This window comes from Asparagus officinalis, chromosome 7 (genome assembly GCF_001876935.1).
Source record: "Asparagus officinalis chromosome 7, Aspof.V1, whole genome shotgun sequence".
NCBI lineage: Eukaryota > Viridiplantae > Streptophyta > Magnoliopsida > Asparagales > Asparagaceae > Asparagus > Asparagus officinalis.
The window spans coordinates 134,251,123-134,266,871 of NC_033800.1; the positions used below are offsets into that span (position 1 = coordinate 134,251,123).

General features: G+C 38.1%; 1 protein-coding gene across 1 annotated transcript; it reads right to left on the reverse strand.

Annotated features, from left to right (window-relative positions):
* On the reverse strand, positions 8,556-10,385 carry LOC109849719 (alkane hydroxylase MAH1-like). The gene has a single exon (XM_020419585.1). It carries the CDS (start codon positions 10,352-10,354, stop codon positions 8,744-8,746), a length of 1,611 nt encoding a protein of 536 aa, XP_020275174.1. The 5' UTR covers positions 10,355-10,385; the 3' UTR covers positions 8,556-8,743.

Genomic DNA, 15,749 nt, shown 5'->3' on the forward strand with positions numbered 1-15,749 from the left:
ACGCACGGGGAATTTTATCCCAAAGCCTAAGTAGGGATGAGTCAGCGCTTAACCCACGTTGCTGGATGGTTCGTTCCCGTGAAAACGACCGAGTCTACGTATTCAGTATCGTAGCAACAAAAATCCATGCCTTTTATGCATGAGGAATTTTATCCCGAATCCTGAGCAGGGATAAGTCAGCGCCTAACACGCGTTGCCGGTTTAGTCTTTTACCGATTGAAGAAGACACCAGAATACCAATCTGGGGCATTTTATCCCGAAGCCTAAGTAAGGATGAGTCAGCGCTTAACCCGTGTTGCTGGATGGTTCGTTCCCATGAAAACGACCGAGTCTACGTATTCAGCATCGTAGCAACAAAAATCCATGCCTTTTATGCATGGGGAATTTTATCCCGAATCCTGAGCAGGGATAAGTTAATGCCTAACACGCGTTGTCGGTTTAGTCTTTTATTGATTAAAGAAGACACCAGAATACCAATCTGGGGCATTTTATCCCGAAGCCTAAGTAGGGATGAGTCAGCGCTTAACCCGCGTTACTGGGTGGTTCATTCCCGTGAAAACGACCGAGTCTACGTATTCAGCATCATAGCAATAAAAATCCATGCCTTTTATGCATGGGGAATTTTATCCCGAATTCTGAGCAGGGATAAGTCAAAGCCTAACATGCGTTGCCGGTTTAGTCTTTTATTGATTGAAGAAGACACCAGAATACTAATCTGGGGCATTTTATCCCGAAACCTAAGTAGGGATGAGTTAGCGCTTAACCCACGTTGCTGGGTGGTTCGTTCCCATGAAAATGACCGAGTCTACGTATTCAGCATCGTAGCAACAAAAATCCATGCTTTTATGCATGGGGAATTTTATCCCGAATCCTGAGCAGGGATAAGTCAATACCTAATACGCGTTACCGGTTTAGTCTTTTACCGATTGAAGAAGACACCAGAATACCAGTTTGGGACATTTTATCCCGAAACCTAAGTAGGGATAAGTCCTTGCTTATCCCGTACTGCTGGGTGGTTCATTCCCGTGAAAATGACCGAGTCTACGTATTCAGCATCGTAGCAATAAAAATACATGCCTTTTATGCATGGGGAATTTTATCTCAAAACCTGAGTAGAGATAAATCAGCGCCTAACACGCGTTGCCGGTTTAGTCTTTTACCGATTGAAGAAGACACCAGAATCCAAGTCTGGGGACTTTTATCCCGAAGCCTAAGTAGGGATAAGTCAGCACCTAACACGCGTTGTCGTTTAGTCTATTCCCGTGAGAAGGACAAAGTCTACGTATTCAATATCGTAGCACTAAGAGAGTTAACTCTCTTAGCATAACGTCACATGCGGAATGGACTTAAACAATCTGCATGCAAGTCCGATTCAAACGGTAATCGGTAAAGGCACATCAAATCCGTTAAAGGCTGAGGATTTGTCAAAAATCCTAAGTCTACGTCTGATACAAGTTGTTGTTTAGTCTTTTTACAGGAAAAAGACGAAGTCTAAGTATTCAATATCGTAGTACTAAAAGAGTTAACTCTTTTAGCACAACGTTATATGCAAAACGGATTTAAACAATCTGCATGCTAGCCCGACTCAAACGGTAGTCGGTAAAGGCTCATCAAACCAGTTGATGGCTGAAAATTTACCAAAAATTCTATAAATATGAGTCATTGACGCATCAGCTCTATTAGTTGGTCTCGTGACTGGAGCATCAAACAACTTCGGGAAAAGATCCATACATGCAGAAGAATCAGCTTTCATAGTTGGTCTTACAGCTCCGATATTTGGGACCGCCATGCTCCAATACCTTAAGAGCTTAAACTGTGTATACTTTAGCAAACGTACGAATATAAACTGTGTCAACGCCAGGCGATCCGAAACCCTAGGTCAACGCCAGTCAACACGTTGCGACGAAAAATCAATGCCAGGCGAGCCGAAACCCTAGGTCAACGCCGGTCAACGCATAACCCTAGGTCAACGTCAGTCAATGCATTGCGATAAAAAAATCAACGTCGGGCGATCCGAACCCCTAGGTCAACACCAGTCAACGCGTAACCCTAGGTCAACGTCAGTCAACGCGTTGCGATAAAAAAGTCAACGTCGGACAATCCGAAACCCTTGGTCAACGCCGGTCAACGTGTAACCCTAGGTCAACGCTAGTCGACACGTTGCTATGAAAAGTCAACGTTAGGCGATCCGAAACCCTAGGTCAACGCCGGTCAATGCGTAACCCTAGGTCAACGTCAGTCAACGCGTTACGATGAAAGTTAATACGAGTCAATATATCGTGATAGAGATAGTCAGTTCAAAGTCAACTCGACGATACGAGCTAAAATCAACTCACCAGTTTTGATTCAAGATTTCGACGACGGCTAGACGATAAACACAGCGTCGAGAGAACTTTAGCTATTCGTCAAAACATCGAATAGATTGAAAATCAAAGGAGTCAAGAATCAAAGCTAACAACAGGTTCTTTTACACTGACTGAAGGTTGAACCGATCATATCCAAAGTATTGCAGGCTCATCTATAAAAGAAACGAGTCTGAAACACTTTGGAGGGGGTATCTATAGGCGTCAAAAATTACCTATAGGTCCCCACACACGGCTCAAGATAGAGAGAAGAAGATGATGAACATCGTTATTCGAGTCACAAAAACTCATTTGATAATGACAAACGCACGGAGTGAGTCGACGGACCATACAAAGCAACAGAACAACAGGATAACGAAAACACGAGCTGATCGGGAGCCTCGCGTCGCTTACGAAAAGTTCAACAGATTTGTAATTCCCGGTTCTTTTCCTTAAGATTGCCCCATTGTGGTGATCTCGAGAAGAGTGGTTATCTCGCTGTTGCTGAGATAATTGCTTTGGTTTCTTGACTCCTTCGCGAGCTAACGAAAACTGCACTGAGGCTGGAACTCTCGAGCGTCGGCGAAGCCTTGCCGAATTGGAGACTGAATAGCCACGAATTTTAGAGAGGAGGAAGAGATCAGTTCGAGTTCTTCAGGCATAAAGAAGGAGAGTTCGACAGATCTATAGTCCAGTTCTTTCCTTGAGATCGCCCCGTTGCGGTGATCTCGAGAAGAGTTATTATCTCGATGTTGCCGAGGTAATTACTTCGGTTTCTTGATTCCTTCGCGAGTCAACGAAACTCCGGATCTGATCTGATCATTTGGTGGTCTACGGATATCAACGTCCCCGTCACAGGCCAAGATCCTACGCAAGTAGCGGAGGATAAACGTCTGTTGAGCTATTTGACGAGAGTTGTAATTTTTATTTTTTGTTTTCATTGTAACGACTGAAGTTGTAATAATTACCTCAATGAAGAAATTAATTTTCTCCCCAAACACCTATGATTTCATCATCACCACAACCTACTATTGATAGAGCCGCAGAGCAGGAGGCTTGGTTCTGTAAGAATAGTAAACATATCAGACACTGAGAACGCCATAGTGCAGGGCACACTGGATTCATGTGCAGCTTATACATAAAAAGGAATATGTGAAAATTTCTTAACGTAGACTCAGTGCCAAACCAGAGGTTAAAAATATTCAGCATAGAGGACATCACTGGGGAATAGCAGCAAAGGATAGCTACGATTTTATATTTTTGCCAGGATAATGAATATCACTTATTTGGAAAATTTTTGTTTACTTCTTTGACAAACAGTTAGAGCTAGTTCGATTAAAGCAGTGAGATATGCCTATAGTTAATTATAAAATCAAGACTAGCATGATAGAAATGACAAGGGCAAGAGACCTATTGTGGGATCTAGACACAGCAGCGGGGTAAGGATTTTTACCATCAGCAACAAAGACGTTATAAGAAGAGAGCACAACATGATTCGATAGTGACGCAGCAGCACAGGATTCGGGATACATGATACAATTGTAACAAGATCAAATATAGAGCGAAAGATTATCGCAGTACACCAGCAGGAGACCAGTATGACAGAGGTCAAGGTCAATAGTTTCAGGATCGTGGTTACGACCAGCATCAGAGGATAGATGTACTACCAATTATTCTAAGGATTTAGGGGCCTATAGGTCAAAATTGCGCTATTCAGAGTATTCATCAGTGTCAGATGGACCCATGTGATTTACAACCAGGAGCGCAGCAGGCGCCGACCACCAGTAGAGTGTATGTAGTCATACCGCGTGAGCATAGTGCGAGCGGAGTTTTCGTAGTAAATTCTTATCCAGCTCGAATCTTGTTTGATTCAGAAACTTCGTATTCTTTCATATTTTATGCCTTCATGTATAGGCTTCAGTTAGTTACACATCCCTTAGATGTTCTGTTATTAGTTTCTACTCCTTTAGGGGAGGCGTCCCTATTAGAGAGTATATGTAGGAGATGTGTCATCAGTATAGATGAGTTTGAGCTCATCTTTGACCTGGTCATTTTTGTGGATGTCGAATTTCAACGTCATTTTTGGTATAAAATAGTTATCATCCTACAATATCAGTATCGATTGTTTTGCTAAAACAGTATGCTTGTGAGCATTTGTTGGGATTGTATAGATAGTAGAAACCTCATAGCGTAACCAGAATGCGGAGTCATTTCTGGCATATGTCGAGGATGTGATGATACGGGATCGGGGTGTAGTTTTGAGCGAGACTGGAGTCGTCTCAGAGTATCAGGATGTCGTTCAGGACATACCTATGTTTTCTCTAGTGAGAGAGGTTGTTTCCTTGCATCGAGTTGCAGCAGGCACTGTACCGATAAGCCCCACCGTCGTCTTCTCCTTCAAGATATTATGGGCTACTGATTTGGCGAGCGACAACCGAATTTGCCCTAGAGCCTTCCTATCCAGTATCTCCCAATCATCATCTGACTCCTCATTCTTTTGTCCCTTATCCTTACCCATCAACGGGCGATACAAGTCCTTCTGGTACAGATAGTCCTCCATCTGTGACTTTCAGTAGGCGAAATCTGAGCCGTCAAACTTCTCGATCTTAGATTTGATTTCCTCTGTCATGGCTTTCATACAAATTGCTGAACGAAGCTCTGATACCAGTTGTTGGGTATTCAAAATAATTAAATCGAACCCTTGCCCTTCCGGACCTTGTGTTGAAAGTAGGAAAGTAGGAAAATTCACCACAAATAAAGATAAAAACTTGCAGGAATAATAAAGGAGACGAACACACAGATTTAACGAGGTTCGGCAATGTGCCTACGTCCTTGGGAGCCACACCACACAATTCTTTTATTGATTGAAGAAGAAATACAAGCTCTCAAACTAGGGTTTTATCTATCTGAGATCTCTCTGTCAAAAGCTCTCTCTTTTGATGTTTTTCTGATGCTTTTAATAAACCCGAAAAACGTTTGGGTATTTATATCAAACCCAGCCCAAACAGATTTCCTGAACTCATAAGGAATCTGGCAAACAATGTCGCGGTCGACCGAACCAAAACCCGAGAGCAGAAAACATTACAGGGTTGGCGCGATCGACCGCCTTCAGCTCCAGCCTCTCCCTGACTCCTGTGCACGTTCACGGTCGACCGTCGCTGACTCGCGGTCGACCGCCAGGCTGACTTGCAGTTCTCCTAGACTTTTTAGAGTGTGTTCTTCGTGATTCCAGCTTCGGCTTCAACTTTGGGTCTACACTTTAGACTAACACTCTCTGCTAGAGCTCTCCCCTTCATTCGCACCTTCCATAATAGAATCATCAATTTGCTCTGCACCCTCTCCAGTTGCTCTATCAGTGCCCACTAACACACATATATTAGTACTCAATAGCTTTGTTTTGATATGCCTTGGCATCTGAATTTACCTATGCAAGCATGAGAACATACAAAAACATAGTGAGACAATTTAGTAACACAACACCATATATTTAGGAGTAGACATGAGGGAGAGAGAGTGAGTGAGAGAGAGAGAGAGAGAGAGAGAGAGAGAGAGAGAGAGAGAGAGAGCATATAATAAGCTGAGTACATATATTTCGGAGTAGACATGAGAGAGAGAGAGAGAGAGAGAGAGAGAGAGAGAGAGAGCATATTAATACAACTTATATGTTTCTAAATAGAAATGTCTGCAAGTAAAGGAAAATACCAGCTACAAGGGTCGCATCACTTTCCTATATATTGGTCATGTGATATGACTTCATACAAAGTTTGCATCCAACTGTAAGGACTGCTCTTATGATTCTCACAGAAAAAGGCAATTTGCATAACCTTGCTGTTTGTTGGAAAATTTACAATAAGAAAATAAAATAATTGAATTTGATTTATTTCTTCTAACTGTTTAGAAAAAGAATGTTTACAATTCTCTCAATCTCTAACTGATTACAATTTGAATTTCTGATTATAAAAGAGAAGAAGTTCGGCGGAGATCTTCCCATTTGTTTAACATGGCTTCTTCTTGGTGTCGATGAGATACCTCCCTCGAAACTCGCGTCGAGTTTGCTTCTCGTTGACGGTCTGAACACCTCGCTTCACTGGAACGATATCTTCTCCTCACGATTTGACGCTGTGGAGAACTTGCAAAACAAGTTTGAAATTAATTCTTAACGAGTTTAGGAACTCAGAGCGAGTTTAAACTCTTGTAAAAGAGTTGATTTGAACTGAAAGTCGGTTTTAGCCAAGAACGATCTCCTCGTTGCTGAAGTTGAAGATGATCTCCGTTGAGGAATAATGCCAATCCTTTCAGGTCGTTTCTGATCCAAAAATTCCAATAACTAACTCGGTTGAATTTCCTCTTATTTATAAGGGATTAAGGGGGTATAACCGCTCCTTAAATCACTCCTAAGTGGGGTGCAACCAACCTCAAATTGTGGGAAACGGTTTCAGAACCGTTCAACTCATGTTCAACCCGGGTGTGGCAGACTCGTTTTTAGATTCTCACCCTGTTTTGGATTGGGTTTGTTATAAATAGAAGCAAACGTTTCTAGGGTTATTAGAGAGAGTTTGAACAGAGAATTTGGGTTTTTTTTTAGCACTTTGAGAAGGAGATTATTGTGAGGGAGTGAGAGATTATTGTTTGGGTTATTTTGAGAGTTGTTTGAGAGATTGTAACCCGTTGTTTCTCCTCCATATAGTAAAATCTCCTCATCCTCTCCCCGTGGACGTAGGCAATTGCCGAACCGTGTAAATCTTTTATGTTTGTGTTGGATAGATGTTCTCTCAAAATTAAAAATGCTAATAATAATAATAAAGAGAAGATGTAAGCAATAATACTGAAGTTGTTTGAGGTCATGGATACTCCCTCGTCCATGTACCTCAACTGGATTAAATACTCCCACGTGACCTACGCGACCAAGGACATATACAAGGTAGATAGATTTAAATCATATAAAATTTTTCATGAAGATACTCCCAAGTACAAATGCTAAATCATTCAAAGTTTTTGGTAGGTAAAATTACCAGATTGATATATTTTATTGATTTTTAGTGACACATTGGTATATTTTCTTATTCTAGCAATAATTTGATATATTATGTAGACTACGATGATTAATTAGTCTATATTTTGGCCAGAGGGAAAATTCCGACCAAAATGAGTCACATGTTACCTCATCACACGCACCTGATGTGGATTGAGTGGGCTTACGTGACCGGATAGGTGAAAGAAAAAAACCCAGCATACCCCACCCCCACCCCCAAAAAAAACTCTATTTCCCCTCTTTTTCTCTATTCATGTGACGGAGGGGACGTATCTTCCAAAGATTGCAGAAATTCCCCTTGTACATAGTATTATTAAATGGGTTCAAAATCTTGATTTGACTATAATGTGGTTGATTTGTGTAAATTAGGGCTTTTTATCCCATTGAGCCATTAATTTGCCTCTTCCATGCTCATACTTAAGCCCAACCTTGAGCAAGAGTTTGAGAATAAAGAATCTAACTTCAATTATAGTTGTCTTAGCCAATTTAATGCTAGGAGGAAGAAGAACCAAAATTTTTCAATTTGAACATTAAATTTTAGACCTAATGTCAGGAAAAAAACCTCTTTTAACAATTTAATTGATCCCAATTAACACCATGGTGGCAGCCGCCAAAATATAGGCCCATTTGTCACTATAGTCCATATATAATCTAAAATGTATATTGCTTGGTCAAATTCCGTCTCACTAAATGCGTCACGATTACATACTTAAGAGAGTTAATTCCTTCCTAATCCTAATCTGCATGCTAAGTGCTGAACATAAAAATTTATAGAAGATCAGATGATCGTCCACAGTTAAAAGGGTTTTTCGGACATTTAATCTAAAATGAACAACCTAGCCAACAAGGCAATATATATTGCTTGGTCAAATTCCGTCTCACTAAATGCGTCACGATTACATACTTAAGAGAGTTAATTCCTTCCTAATCCTAATCTGCATGCTAAGTGCTGAACATAAAAATTTCTGCAAATTAACAAGTGAGTTTAAAAAAATGTACACATGACTTTATAATACAATTGTTGCTCCTTATTTTCTTTTCTTCTTAATGAAACAAGTTTAGATTGTGATATATTCTTTTCCTAAATACCCAATAATTTGAAAGTACTTAGAGAGAAAGACGCGCGTATTTCTCTGTATAAGATTTAAAATGCAAATCAATATCAGGAAAAAAACAAGGAAAAAGAAAAAAAAAGATTGGCATACTGCTTAAGGAAATTAACGACATTTCTTGACTTCCCATCCTCTTTCCAAACAGAAGAAAAGTGGAAAAAAGGGAAAACTACATACGTCAACATTATCTGTATTCAACAATCAAACACTAAAACAAACCATTGCAGAAATGAAACATAATAATTTTAGGAAGATAATCATCCAATATTCCATGATTTCCTCTTCTTCAACTTAACGAACAATCCATTCTTGGGCAGAACGACGACCGAAGCCTTAGGCTCGGCGACATGACCTTCGATCACTCTCACTTCAAAGTTGTATATCATCGCAGAAGCCATCAGTTTCATCTGAATCATGCCCATGTTCCTCCCCAAACAAGATCTCGGCCCCGAGTGAAATGCGATGAACTTGTACGATGGCTCGTGCTTCAGTGTTCCCTTCTCCGTAATCCATCTTTCAGGCTTGAACTCTAAGCAATCCTCCCCCCAAATTGTCTCCATTCTACCCATCGAATACAGCGAGAAGAAAATCTTCGTGCCAGGTCTAACTCTGTGGCCACTGGGCAACATGTCGCCCTTCTTTGCTGCCTTATGATTGAAGGGCAACGACGGATAAAGCCTTAGGGTTTCGAACAAAACCGCATGCAAATAGATCAATCCATCGATCTCTTCAGTTCTGAACACAAATATTTCATCGTTGGCTTCAGAAGAGAGTCTGAGCTTCCTAAGTTCTTCCAAGATCTTTTTCTCGACGTCAGGGTTGTTGTTGAGTAGCCAGAACATCCATATGAGTGCAGCTGCCGTGGTGTCCTTGCCTGCAGCCAGGTAAGTGAGCAGTGTGTCTCGCAGAAATTTATCGTCGATGGAGTACTCCATGTATGACGTTATTATATCGATATGCCCTTCTTCTTCCTCTTTCTCCTCTTTGTTGCTAATAATTCGACCATTATTGATTTTTTGACTCTCCTTCTTTTCTTGAATACATTTTTCAATGAATTGATTGATAACTTCCGTTGCTTCAGCTATCTTTTTCTCTTTCCCCACTTTCAGTCGCCTCATCAGCTTCCAGAAGAACATTGGCACTATATGCCGGAATATCAGAGCCTGCTCGACTTGGTGCACAGCTGTCACAAACGGAATGCTAGGGAAATCAGGAGCAAGACAGCCAGGATCCACACCTAGAACCAAAGTGCAAATGGCGTCGAATGTGAATCTCATGAGCACATCGCTCAGATCAACCACCTTATGGGATTCTTCCATATCCTTCAACAGGGGGAGGAGCACCTTTGTCAGCTTGTTTATGGTGAAGTCGCCTACAGAGGAGCGGAATGTGGGAGTGTTCATGTGTGCCTGAGCCATTCTTCTCTGGTCCACCCACGAGTCACCATCAGCGACGATGATCCCATCCCCGAGAACATCGAATATTTCTGCGAATTCCTCGCCCTTCCCATAGTTGGAGAAACGGAGATTGAACATGTGATTAGCGTTGTCAGGACTGCAGGTCAGCAGAAAGTCCATCCCACAGAACCAAGGTCCTCTGAACATGATGGTGTTATCGAACTCTCGGAGTATAGAGGTAATGTGATCGAGGAGGTGGTGGTAGTTGACGATGATCGTTGGGAGCATACCAACAACCGGCCAGTTCACAACGACCATACCGCCTCTTCGTGTCCTGCAGAAGAGGAGGTAGACGAGGAGAGTGGCGAGTAATGATAAGAGAACCTCGGGGAACAAACTCATGTTCATTTCTTCTTGGTTGAGAGAGAAAATAATTTGGATGTGTAAAGAACTTGTTGAGAACTTGTCCATTTATAGTGTTCTCTGTGGATTATAAATTGCCTCTTAGGGGGGTTGGTGTAATTTTGAGGTAAGTGGGATAAATTTTGAGACTTTACTTTATAGTGTTATTCATTGGGACAATGGGATTAGGATTTCACTTTATGGTGTTATTCATTGGGACAATGAGATTGGGACAATTACCCCCATTTTTTCCAAAATTATCCCACTTCTATACAAACTTTTTGTCTCAACCTCCAAAAATTATCTCAACCTCCAAAAATTATCCCAATCTTAACTTTGGGACAATCATGAAGAAAATGGGATAATTTTGAAGCACTAATTTATTAAATATCTAATATATGTTAATTATATTATAATATATAATACATCTTAATTATATTATATTATAAAATTTTATTATAACGTAAGATAATAAAATATTACATAATATTATCTAATATAATATTATTATATATCATTATTACACATTGATTAACAATATTTCATATATTATAATATTAATATTATATTATTATAATATTACTTTATATTATTTAGTATATATTTTATTAGTTAGAATAAAAATATTATTGTAGTATTTTTTAAGATATAAGGTTATTATAAATATTATATTTTAATAAGGAGCCATGTCATCAATTATTCTATTTAAATTACAGTAATTATCATAAAATAAAATAAAATAGTACATTTTTAATAATAATTTAATATTTTAAATTATATTATATTGAATTAAAAATATTATAATATTTGATTAAATATTATATTATTGAAATATTATATTAAATATATTGTTTGTATATTATATCAATTATTATATAATATATCATATTATTATAATATATTATATTATGTTAATTAATAACATTAAATATAGTTATAATTAATTAGTAATTATAATATAATATATTATAGTTTAGTATAAAGTAAAATAATGTGTTACATTGTAATAGCATACCAAATAATATGCTAAACCAATTAGCTAGGTAAATTAATTTAGACTTAATTGATAGATAAATATTATACTTTAATAAGGTGTCACAATATTAATTATCCCACATGAATTGTCAAATCAAAGCTTTAAATTATCTTATTATCCTAAATTGTCCCACTTTACACCACTCAAAATATCCTAAATGGATAAAATTGTTCCATTGGAACAATTATCCCACTTAGGGGGGTTAGTCACCTAGAACTTAAATCTGGAATTGGAATAATATGTGGGATAAATTTTTAAGGTGTTAGTCACATAAAACTAAGAAATATGATATTTTTTGTAGTGTTAGTCAAGTAGAACTTTTGTAGAACTAGAACCGTGTTATTGTTTTTAGACGTTAGTCAAGTAAAATTCTACTAGAATTAGAATTGGGATACTTTGTCATAATTATCCCACTAATTATGCCACCTCTCTCAAATTATCCTACAGTTAGAATCACAATTGGGTAAAAAGTGAAAAACCTAGAACGCGCATCCGCCTCCCTCCCTCGTGGTTAATTTCTCCGTCTAAAATTTCTCCTCCTCTCTTCTCTCCGATCCTCTTCCCATTGAAGAACAGCGTTTCCAGTGCATGCGTCGTCTCCGCTGCATCATCTTCTCTGACTTCATCAACCCCTTCGGTGCCATCCACGAACTCGGGTAATTGAGTAATATTACGGATATATGATTTTGACAAGATTTTTATGAGTGGTATTTTGTTCAGTTACAAGGTTTTTATGGAGGTTTTAGTGATGATTTAGATTCTTTTTGTTTGGAACAAATTGTTAACAAGGATATGCGGTTTAGTTGGTAATTAGTAGTTTGCTTTTCAAGATTACCTGTTACATATTGTGATATGGATTCGCTCTGCAATGAAATTAGCATAATTTATTATGTTGAGTGGCCGGAGAAAGAGGGAATGAATTGTGAATTTTTAGTACCTGACAACACAAAAGNAGCATAAGTATCAATCTATTTGTTATTAACTCATGACACCATCATTCATTTTCATCTCTCTTGTAAGTACCCCCAGAGATTTATCCATGTCCTCTTCTTGAGGGTGAACATTCTAATAAGAAAGTTGTCTGCCAAAAATCTTACACACATGAGTACATAGCAACTAAGTCCTGTATCAGCTACAAGCAGTCCGCAAGTGTCTCTTCTGAAATGCTTATTATTGATCAACTTGCCAGTTTGAAGAGTTCATCACTCATTCAAATAGATGACCATCCATAGCAAAAGCATTATTGATCAACTTGCCAGTTTGAAGAGTTCATCACTCATTCAAATAGATGACCATCCATAGCAAAAGGAGCTAGGTCACTAGAAATCACAAGTCTCGTCAAATAGATGACCATCCATAGCAAAAGGAGCTAGGTCACTAGAAATCACAAGTCTCGGCTACAAATTCTAATGCAATGAGAACATAACAACAATAATATAAAGATCGAGACCAATTGCAGTGATCAGATGAGCTCAAGATGAAATGACCAACAACAAGACAAATAAACTAGAATGAAATATATTTGATAAAAACAAATTTTAAACTCACTCTTGACTGCAATAGAAGTTAGTTAAATTGAACGGTATTGGTTTACAGATCATGACCTTTTATAGTAGAGAAATAAAAGCTGGGCCATGTAATGCCCTCAAGAAAGCATCAATATTTATTCAGATTCAAACAGTACTTGCTCAAAGTTCACCATCCCAGAGTTCCTCAATACTCTTGTAAAAGCTTTGAGGGTCAACAAATAAATCGCCTTTAAACAATCTTTCATGCATTTATCACAAGGTTAGAAAATTTTAAGGAAACTTGAATCTCATCTTGCTCTAGATTTAACCAGTCCTCATACTTGGCTAAGGACATGAAGATGGAAAACTTGCCCATGCTTCTCTAACATTAATAAAACTTTCTTAGCAAATAACTTGACTAACTTCTGGTAACAACCTTGTTCAGCTTCAACTTCTTCTTCCTTGCCGAGTTGCTGATTGCGGTCACGTAACTTGCCCAACTATCTGGTAACTGCGATAGTATCAATAGGTCCTACACTTTATCATCAAACATGATGTCAACTGAGATTAGTTGATTAACAATCATGTTGAACTCGCTGAGATGCATCGTGAAGGAACATCATTCTGCCATCTTGAGGTTGAAGAGTATTTTGACGAGATGCACCTTGTTTGCAGCTGACAGTTGCTCGTACATCTTGTGAGCACTTCCATAAGCCTCACCGTCATCTTCTCCTTTAATATATTATATGTGACTGATTTTACGAGTGACAACCAGATCTATCATAGAGCCCTCAATCCTCGTCTGACTCATCCATCTTCATTCCTTTTGCTTTACCCATCAACGGATGATAAAGATCCTTTTGGTACAGATAGTCCTCTATCTGCGACTTCCAGTAAGCAAAGTCTGATCCGTCAAACTTCAAAATCTTTGATTTGCCTTCTTCTGACATAGCTCTCATATAGATCTAATCTGAACGAATCTCTGATACTAGTTGTTGGGGATTCGTCCTATCGACAACCTGTCAATAAACCCTATCGCGGAACGCGCCCTTCGGATCTTGTGTCGAAAGAAGGCAAGAAGAAATCACAGCAAATAAAAAAAACTTTGCAAAGAAAAAATAGAAGAGAGAACACCAAAATTTTAATGAGGTTCGGTGATAATCACATTTTATTACAATTTTATATCCTCATTATCTAGTTTATATGAATAAATTTATCACTAATAATTATTTTTATCTTTAATTACAGGTTAATCAAAAATAAAAGCCCAATATCTCTTCTCTCAATAAAGCCCACAAATTAAATGAAGAACTCAAGCATGAAAGCCCAAAAGAAGAAGACATACCAAAGAAGCCCAAGCCCAAAGAATAAAAGAAGAAGAAGCTGCGAAATGCAATTGTAGCACACTGGGCATCGATGCCCGCATCGATGCCGGCATCGTCATTCTGTTACAAATCTAAGGCTAAAATTCATGGTTTTTGGATAAGATTTTGATCCAAGGGCTCTCATTCATTGATGTTTACTATAAATAGGGATAGAAAGTGATGGGTTAGAGGTGTAAAAATTTTTGTAACTCCTTTTGGAGAGGAGGGCTACTCTTAATTGAGAAGGCCTTCCAAATTTATAACTTTGTGTTACAATTAATAAAAAAAAAATTTCACCACTTTAAAATTTTCTTTTCTTCTCTTTGTTGGATGATGAAGATGAAGATGAAGATGAAGATTATTTTAAAGGTTTGTTTTTCTTATTTCTCTTTTATTGCTTATTAGTTTAGATTTATTTTCATGCTTGTAATTAGATTTTATTTTCTTGTTTAAATAGCCAAGAGGCTAGAACCCTCTTGGCTTAGATTTATTTTATTCTTATAGATTAGATTTATTTCATGCTTATAGAGTAGATTTATTTTCTTGCATTTAATTCTTGTAATTTATTTTATAGTTTAGATTTTGTAATTTATTTTATAGTTAGATTTTAATTTTTTGCACTATTCACCTTGAGGTTAGAACCCTCTTGGAATTAGTTTTTATTTTTGTTTATTTTTTATTTTCTTTGATTCGCCTTTAGGCTAGAACCCTCCAGGGAATTACCCTTTTCTAAGAAGTGGATTCAATTCTAGAGTACCCATATCTTTAATTGAATCCGTCATCTTTAATTTTTTAAATTTTTTTTATTCTCCTTTTTGATTCTTGATTTTATTCATCTCTCTTTGTGGAAATCATTCATTCATTGTCACATCCACTCTCACTTACATTTTGTGCCTATTTACACCCTATCACCTTCTTAATCTCTTCACAATCACATTCACTCATCACTCCTATTTGTCACATACACAACATAATTCACTCATCACTCCTATTTGTCACATACACAACATAAGAACCGATTTTATATTTTCTCCTACAAAACACATTCCTCGTACCGATTTTATATTTTCTCCTACAAAACACATTCCTCGTGGGATCGATATCTTTATACTATAACTTGACATAGTTGTGCACTTGTAACATTTTTTTGGTACATGTTTATGCCGCATCCACACAAAAAAATTTTCTTTTAAATATTAAAGAAGATTACAAAGCTTGTAAGAGATGATCTCAAACAACTTGATATCACTCAAAAAGAACTCTCTTTTTATTTTTCAAAGCGCGAGTTTTTTCTCTGAAAAATCGCCGCTTAATGCACTGCAAAAAACGCCGCCAAAATCGCTACAGGAATCGCTCTAGAAAAAGTCTCATTTAAGTGGCGGCCAGGGTTCCTTATTTATAGGGAAACCCTAGGTCAAAACAGATTAGGAAACTGATTTCTACGAGTTTGCCTGACTGCGAAGCTCACCTGTATGACTTATGTTCACCTGAACATAGTCAAGCTCGTTTGAACTTCTTCGCCTGCACTTGGAGCTCGCCTGTACTTGGAGCTCACC

Bases quoted from the DNA above. Each gene is read 5' to 3' on its own strand.
- LOC109849719 (XM_020419585.1), bottom strand. From the start codon at position 10,354: ATGGACAAGTTCTCAACAAGTTCTTTACACATCCAAATTATTTTCTCT.